Here is a 9,008-nt window from a genome sequence, read left to right as displayed (position 1 = left end):
TCGGTGGCATGTCTCATTTAATGTATCACAACTTTCATATTTTTCATTTTTAATGGCATAAAATCTGAAACAAAATTTATAAATCGACGTATGAATTACTCGACTGAACCAGCAGTCTTAAATTAAACCATGTTTCGCTGGATACAATCCGCCAAGTTCATAGAACAAAAACAACAACACGAATAAAATGTGCACTCCAATTTGTTAATTGTATTTAGTTACGTTTTAAACTTTTAATTGTATTGGCCACAGGCCAATTATGTGGCGTCCAAATTTTTAGTTTTTTGACTTCTTGCTATGAATAGACGCCGTGATTCTGCACGGAATTTATGTAATGACCAAACTCAGTTTCAAAATTAATCAAATTTATTTGCACAATCAGGAGACGAGGTAAGTAATTAAAATGCAAAATTACTACATTTTTCAAGCAATAATTGGTCTGAGATGTTACTTTTAACTTTATTCCTAGGTAAGATGACATTTCTGGGGGAGAAATATAAATGACGATTAGTTTAAATTTAACGAAATACACACATGATAGAAGTCGCACACACGCCAGACAATATTATTTTGTTTTGATTAATTTTAATTATTGAGATAAGGATCAACAGAGCGCAGAGTAAGTTGCTTAATTCCTGATTTGTATATCGATTAATTTGCAGGAGAACGAAGTTTTAAATTCATCAAATTATTAAATTGGTTTTTCAGTCTAATAACAATGAACAACGCCAGTGTGACATTCCTGACTTCAGCAAAATCAAAAAAGGCAAAAACTAAGGCTTCAAAAAGAAAACTTCGAAAGAACTCTGGTACATAGATATTAATTATTTACTGTTGGAGAAAGTGTTGCTGAATTTGTGTTAATTAAATAGAAAAACACATTGAAGAAAGGGATGACGAACTGCCTTGGCCTTTACCAGACGACTCAGCAATAGCAATATACAATGAATTGTTGGGATCCAATTTCAAGCTTACAAGTTTTGACCCTAGTAATTTTTTAACGTCAAAACACGGCCATCCTGTTGGGAAATTAAATGCACAAAAGGTGGACAAATCACTTAATGGTGTTCAAAAAATGGTGAATTTAGAGAAATATTTTGGAAGCAATGGATTCAACATGTTAGGCCAACCAAGATGTAGTCCTATTCAATCAACGGCTTCCAATTCTAATTATGCAATCAATTTCCCATGCTGTTCTGCAAAGCCAGTAACTCCTGCTAGTAGTGAAGATATGTGCACATTATTTCAAAATTCATGCCACATAAGTTCTGGAATCAAGGGACAACTCCCTCCAATTGGAGTTTTTTGGGATATTGAAAATTGCTCGGTAATTATATAGCCAGACTAATTTTATCTTTGACTTTTTGGCACCTTGTTCAATAATTCTAAAATCACAGATCCCTAAAGGAAGAAGTGCGCTGGTAGCTGTGCAACGTATTCGCGATCGTTTTTTCCCAGGTCATTTGGAAGCTGAATTTATATGCGTATGTGATATTAGAAAAGAATCTCCTGGAATTATTCAGGTGACCAATAAAGTTACAAATTTATTTATGCCAGTCTCTATCACATATAATAATAAGCATCGTTCCGCAGGAGTTAAATGATGCTCAAGTTACCGTAGTTCATGTGTCAGGAAATTCGAAAAACGCAGCGGATGAGAAATTACGTCAAGCAATGAGACGATTTTCTGATATTTATTCAGGCCGTTACTCGTGTGTTTCTAGTCCTTTTCCAGCAACAGTTATACTCATTTCTGGCGATATCAATTTTTCGGGCGATTTATCAGATCTCAGACACAGGTAGGTATCCTTATATCTTAGCATTTTTGTTCATTACATAGAGTATTGAGCTTATTTGTCTTATACGTTTATTAAAATATAGAAAGAAACTTTATGTCATTCTTCTTGGGAACAAACATACACCAGATGCATTGCTCTTGTGTGCTCACGAGCATTATAGTTTTCATGAAATGCTTGGAAATCTACCTCCTCGTCCATCTCATCGAGACAGCTTTAATGCACAGCAAGGTATGCATACGTATTTTTGCCATTTATTCTAGCTGACTTTTATGTTTATTGATTTGAATGAATATTATTCGTGTTTCAGCAAGCATTCCTTTGAAAGGTGGTTTAAATGCAATGGACGTGTTGGTCATGGACCTCCCGTATTCAAATTCAAAGACACAGGCTGCCATCAAAAATCGACTGAAACATCTCAGTGAGAATGCAGGTGGAAAAGTAATTACGTTGCAAGGAAAGTTTGCACTTCTTCGTTTTCCAAACAAAGAAGCAGCATTGAGGTATGTAAATTAATATAATTTGAACACACAAACCAAGAAATATTACAAAAATAATGCTCAAGTAGCGAGGTAGCAAGTAGGATTATGAGATTGCCCAGATTGGATTGAATGGCTCGCGTATCGTCGTATGCATGTATGTATGAGATTCTTTTACATACCGTGATAAGAAACGTGATAAGCATGCTAGGTATTCCAAGCATTTCAAATATTCTGATTAGTCTACATTCATCCAAGAAATGGATATGCAAATCGTTTCTTTTACTTTAAAAGGATCGGAATATTCATATTTATATTTTACAAGTACTGATTCTCATTTATGTACGTCTTATCAGTACCATTCTAAAGAGGATGAAGAATAAGAAGAACCAGCTTCCTTAACGTTTTAGTTTTAATATTTTAGTCTTTCTTTTAGTCATGTAGGACTTTGGACGGGAGAAGGAAGTGGAATATAATTTTTATCCATGTTCTTTAAAAGTTTAAAGAAATCTAATAGAGTTTCCTAATTTAATTTTTAATTTTTACTTTTACTTCTTCCTGTGAAAGGTTTTGATATTTCAAACATCAAAATTTAATCAGTTGGAAACTTCTTATCGTTTTATGGGTAGGGGTTTGTTGCAATTCATGTCAGGAAACAAGTTATTTATCTACCTTCAGTTTATATGTCTTGTTTTCTTATAGAGCAACGAAGCGAATGAACGGCGAAGACGTTCTGGGCTCTAAAATTCGCGTGATTTATTCTTCTCAAATGGAATTCCACAATCCAGACTCTGGAGTGGCTGAGAATTCTTCAACATTACGGAATCCTAGAGTTCGCGAACTTACTCAAGGTTCGAACCCACCATCCTGGAAGCCAACATGGAGGAATAATCGGTCTGAAACGTATCTCTCTCCATCAACCCCTGTTGCTGCTCGTAGCTATAACATGGTCCCAATATCGAATCAATTTCCGTCGTTTAACCTTTCCCCTGCTGTGAATACTGCTTCAAATTCATTGTCACCATCAGTATTTCAGTCTAAAGAAGATTCTCCGAACAAACAACGACACACGGTAAGAAACCATCTTATCACTTGCCGCAATTAATTTATTATCGATCAACATCACAATCAATAATGCTAATTATTTGTTTCATACATATAGAAAAGTGCTAAAATTGTTCCTATTCATTCGTCGACGCCCTTAAACAACTCGATTCGTCCATCGTTACAGCAGACTGTAAATTCCGTACGTTTGTTTCTATATTCATTAATACAATTTAGAATGATTCACCGTGGTGGTGGAAAACATATTTGCATATGCATATATAATTTAAATAATATGTAATATAGGACTGCACACACGATCAGAGTGCAGACAACATTCCTTTAATGAACCAAGAGAACAATGGTTTGGTGACTGTGATCCCTCGACTTTTCTCAATCCCATTTGCTCCTTCAGATTCTTCAAATACCAACTTTACATCAAATTTGAATGGAATAGAAAATTTGCAGCGTAAGTTTTTCCATTATTATATGTATACATTTGATTTAGTGGGGAGAATCATCATCAGTTGCATTCTGTATCTTGTAGCCTTAGCTGGTTCTAGCTTGCTGGGTACTCCAGACTCATCATTTCAATTAAAAAATTCTCCTTCCAATTCTACCATGAGAGGAAAACCACAAGACGCCGGTAACCAGTCATTGTTAATTACGTAGAATTATACTTAATAACAATAAGTATTTATAACTAATCTTTATAATTACTTTGTTTCAGAAACATTCGATCTTCACGTAACCAACATTGATGGGAGCTTGGGAGACTGGAAAGTCATTCGTCAAACTTTGATGAACGTTTTTGCGGAACACGTAACCGTAAAAGGAATTTGGGTTTACATCAGTCAGGACGGTGCTGTCAGTGCGGTTGTGCGTGTCAACAATAAGGACGAAGGTCACTTTGCCGTGGCTCAGTTCCATCGGAGGAAAATAGGTTCAAAAAGAATTTTCATTTCATTTGATCAAGGTTAGTCAACAGATAAATCATTTATAATGTTAAAAATAATGGTGCCTAATAATTCGTTCGGTTGCAGGAACAAACATTGATCCAGAAACATTAAAGAAGGAAGTAGCATCACTCCTGCAAGATGTTCCTGGTTCGTCCTTGCCACTGTTTAAATTCAGGGAAATGTTCGAAAAACGATATCGTCGTTCTGTTTCTGCATCTGATTTGTACCGTTTGAGGGAGGTTGTCGCAATATCTGAAACTGGTCAGAATGCAAATACTTATAACGTCGGAAGAACTATATCATTGTCCCATGATTGGAAAGCAAAAGTAAGTCAAGTATTCAAACGTGAATGGACAATTTTTTGTAATCAACTTTCTAATACTAACAACGACATTCTATGTTGCAGGACAAAAATGTTTCATTGTATTGCTCAATGCATCCGCCAAAATCGACAGAGTCTAGCAAATTCCGAACTGGTTGGGCTGAAAAAGAAGCGGATATTCTGCTACCAAATGTGATGATTGAACTCAAACAATTGACAGTTCGGGTTAATGCATTATTAGCTTCACATAATGGGACCCTGCCTTTGATTAGGTAAAAATAGATGTATTAATTTAATTTTAAATACCACCTAAATGCACTCGAATAATGAATTTGTTACTAATAAATCTACTACACCATTTCTAGTTTCCTGGACTGTTACGAGGCAGAATATGAAAAAATGGAGATTGTGGAAACTGGATCGGGCGTACCATTGGAGCACCTTCTCGGTTGTGTCCACGGTGTTGAGATAAGTATGGCAGATAGTGGCATGAAACGCATTCAGTTCTGTGATAAAAATCACATTGACCCAGGTGAATAAGATTATATTTTTCAAATATTTTATACATGAGAGAGATGTTTAAAATTTCATTATTTTACAATCAGTTGGAAATTTAACTCAACCACTTGCTACTCAACTTGCTCAATTTGGGAGAGAAATGGTGGACCTGTTGAAAACTTTTCCAAGATGTTCTCTGGCATTCTCCAAGCTCATTCCGGCATGTTTTTCAGCAATATTTGCTTTACTTTAATGACGTAGTTGAATTGTTTTCAAGAATTTTTTGTTTCGAATTTTGCAGGCATACCATCACCATTTTGGGAGACAATGCCGTGTTGCTGATTACGGGCATTTTAACCTCAATTCGCTTTTGCAAACCATTCCTCACGTTATTCAAATTATGGGAGCTGGCCAAAACCGCATTCTTTCATTATCTCATAAGGCCCAGGTATGTCCTACTTTAGGCTGTGTGATTGCAACGATTTATATTACAAGCAAGATTAGATTGCATACATAACTGAAATGTTTTTATAATTTGTGGGGTGTGTCTCTTCTAGATGAAACGATTTGCCACAGATTTATTGCGTGTTCTCAAGGCGCACGGTGGAGTCAAGAAGCAAATCAAAACGGATGAGTTTCCCCAAGGATTTAGTCAAGTGTTTCCGAATCGTCAGTTTCTTCCAGAGGACTATGGTCTCTGCTACTTTTCCGATCTGATTACCGAATTGGTGGAAAACTCGACTTTGGTCGCATTGGTGAAAGATGAAGGAGGAAATCAAATGCTGGCCGTTCCAAAACGAGAGCAAACCCCACAGGAAATCCATCGTACAAGAATTTTTGCTTCCGAGGTAAACATTTCGAATGACAAACTCTTCTCTGATGACTCTTCTCTCTCAATACCCAACTGTGACTAATTAATTGTACACTAAATTATTGACTAACTAACAACATATTTACACCACTCTTGAAATAAACTAAACCTAATCCTCGTCTACTGGATGATGTGTTTCACTTTCTATAAAATACTCTGCACGATTTCAAAATATATTAATTTTGTGTAGCTTTATATTTTTCTGTTGTTTATTCTTTGTGTGTTTCATAATATGTGATATTCAATAATTCAATCAAGGTTGTTGAATTATTCCGACATTCAATACGATATGAGATGCCATTTTCCAAGTTCATCCCTGCATATCACCATCACTTTGGGAAACAGTGTCGCGTGTCGGACTACGGGTTTTCGAAACTTGCAGAATTATTTGAAGCAATTGCAGACACAGTAGTCTGCGTCGCTCCACCAGGGCCATCCTCCGACTTTACTGTTGATGATAAAATGGTACGACTTGTACCTCAGGAACAAGTAAAGGTAATTCAACTTACAATATTAATGTTGTGTTGATAACCACTTACAAATTTGAACAATAATGATACAGGTTGTGGGTGAGCAGCTAAGAAACTTGCTCCAGACGCATACTGATGCTGGTAAACAAGTTTTGTTAACCGAGTTGGATGAGCTGTTCATTGATGAGCTTGGATTTCACCTTCGACCGGAAATGTGTGATGCGAAAAGTATTGAAGATCTTGTTTTAAACAAGTTGTCATCATTCATAAAGGTTAAACAGAGATCTTATTTGCTATTTTATTTATTATATATATATACCAGTTTCAGTAATACAATTTAATTATTGTCAATACAGTTGGATAATGGAATTGTGACACCTGTGGATCAGAATAAGGTTCGGTGCTTGATGCAAGATGTTGTTTTAATTTTGGAAGAATCTCCAGGGTACAAAATGGAGTTGGAACATTTCTTGAAACGATTCAACGATACGTATAATACTCCCCTGGAATTAGAAACAATTAAAAAACAGTTGAACCACATGCTAATACTTTCTGAGCCTGGTGCTGCTTCCACCCTTGATGATAAAACAACTATTGAATTAGCCCCCATTCGCATTTTTGCGATTGAAATGTTGGAGGTAATAATTATTTTTATTTTCCATTGTCCTCCACAAAATTAGATACCAAATGAATTAAGAAATATTCAATTATAACATAATATTGATAGTAGTAATTTATTATTAATAGATTCTGGAAGCTGCGGGTGGCAGTCTTGTTGTTTCTAATGTGGATGCTGCTTATTTACAAAAGTACGTTTTACTGATGTGTTTACACACTTATCAAACAAAACACACACATTACAATTGTGTTTTGGTTTTTATAGGCATGGACGACCACTGCGCCCTGCACGGATGGGATACCCGTCTATTGTCGCCTTACTGCAAGCAATACCTGATGTTGTCCAGGTAGTTGGAAAGCACCGATCCAAAAAAGTTTGTGTCCGTGGCTTGGATACTTCTGCGTTAGCGTCACCTTCCTACCATGAAACGCCTAGGAGCTCTCGACCACGGAACATTGACTCCTCCTCAGGCTTTAAGGATCAGAATAGAAATAATGTTAACCATAATAACAGCCGATGTCACTCGGTGGATCAATTCAGGTCATACAATAATCACTTGAAGATGGATTCTTCTGGACAATGGTCAGAGTCTCCTAAGCGATCTCGTGCTCAGCCCCCACCTCCACTATATCTTTCATCGCCTGCATTTATACCACGGGGGCAACAAGGAGGGCCTGATGTATTTACTTTTGACCGAGCTCCACAGCTCAGTCCTCCTGTAAGTTTACCAGCTTTAATTACTTGCTTAACTCCATTTTTAACAATTGAATGGCTTACCAATATGCAGATCTATGACATGTGGATGCATGGAGAGTCCTTGAGCCCAGGATCACCTCCCGTGTCTCCTCCAGTCGTCTGGACTTATCACCCAATTGTATACCCACCAAATACTCCTCCAACAAATCAGGCGAATATAATGGTAATTGCCAATTTCCACTAATTGACCTACCGTATATATCTTTGAATTGTATGCACAATTCGTATTGTAATATCAATGTAGGTCCCAACTTTTTCATTCAACGGCGCCTGGAGCCCAGCCATGACATCAACATGTTATGATCAACGGATGCCAGCACAAACTAATGGGGCTGAATATGGCTACTGTACGTTCGCCAATATTTGAAATACTATTTGTTAATTAGAGACTATTTGTTGAGACAATTATATTAATTGGATTTGCGAATTAATTATGTAGCGGAACAAATTCAGCAACAAACTCGTCTCAGACATGGAATGGAACGCCTGGGGCTCGGACTAGGAATGGATGGAAGAAATGACGCTTAAAAAACTTGAATGAATAGTATGTACCTTTAATGGAATGAGTTTCTAACACATTCCCATATATATCATACTTGGTATTTAAATACTTTCATATTCTCAGGATTTTGTGTTTTGATTATTACATCCAACAGTATTTCAATTAATGCAGAACATGCATTGCACCATATAAATATATTATTTTGAAACTTTACAATTTCTGATTTAAGATGACGGATGTGTTTGATAATACTTCGTAGGAGGGGAGATGTGTAGTGAATAGGGTAGACTCGAAATAGATAGTAGTATTTGTCATAATTTTAAAACTCTTAATTTAATTTGATGCTATATCAATCACAGCTAAGAGTTTTCATAGCTGATACATATACAATGTTCTGGTGGAAATGAGTAAGTAATCTTTCATATAGAATTGATTTACGAAAAAGCCTCACGGTATAAATTATTATAATAATTTTCTCCGTGGGTGATGATGATACTGAAAAAATATAGACAACAAGTATGGTACTATGCACTACAAAAATAGTACAAACGATTGACTAGTTCTCGCCAAATATACTAGTCCAATATATAGATTGTCACATAGTTTTGGTTCATTACTTAATGTTTGTGGTGTTTGGGATTAAAGCTTTATCCAGTGTTCTGTAGTAAATAAAGTATAGTTGTAACTGATGA

General features: G+C 36.1%; 1 protein-coding gene across 2 annotated transcripts; it reads left to right on the top strand.

The window, feature by feature from the left end:
* Positions 1 to 194: 194 nt before the first annotated feature.
* On the top strand, positions 195 to 9,005 carry LOC110845205 (meiosis regulator and mRNA stability factor 1). 2 transcript variants are annotated; one of them, XM_035847272.1, is made up of 27 exons: positions 195 to 390; positions 470 to 619; positions 709 to 809; positions 873 to 1,327; positions 1,398 to 1,523; positions 1,594 to 1,799; positions 1,882 to 2,027; positions 2,107 to 2,299; positions 2,978 to 3,347; positions 3,438 to 3,521; positions 3,626 to 3,788; positions 3,867 to 3,965; positions 4,050 to 4,262; positions 4,363 to 4,604; positions 4,685 to 4,872; positions 4,966 to 5,132; positions 5,206 to 5,318; positions 5,400 to 5,546; positions 5,656 to 5,946; positions 6,228 to 6,464; positions 6,532 to 6,711; positions 6,796 to 7,077; positions 7,187 to 7,248; positions 7,323 to 7,776; positions 7,846 to 7,977; positions 8,059 to 8,161; positions 8,254 to 9,005. In XM_035847272.1, exons 3-27 carry the CDS (start codon positions 719 to 721, stop codon positions 8,340 to 8,342), a joined length of 4,833 nt encoding a protein of 1,610 aa, XP_035703165.1. In that variant the 5' UTR covers positions 195 to 390; positions 470 to 619; positions 709 to 718; the 3' UTR covers positions 8,343 to 9,005. The 2 variants fall into 2 exon arrangements, with proteins under 2 accessions (XP_035703165.1, XP_021947266.2); XM_022091574.2 differs by having other exon boundaries at positions 4,050 to 4,295.
* The last annotated feature ends 3 nt before the right edge of the window (positions 9,006 to 9,008 follow it).

The sequence above is a fragment of the Folsomia candida genome, unplaced genomic scaffold (assembly GCF_002217175.1).
Source record: "Folsomia candida strain VU population unplaced genomic scaffold, ASM221717v1 Fcan01_Sc002, whole genome shotgun sequence".
Taxonomy (NCBI): Eukaryota; Metazoa; Arthropoda; class Collembola; order Entomobryomorpha; family Isotomidae; genus Folsomia; species Folsomia candida.
This window is presented reverse-complemented; position numbering and strand designations above follow the sequence as displayed.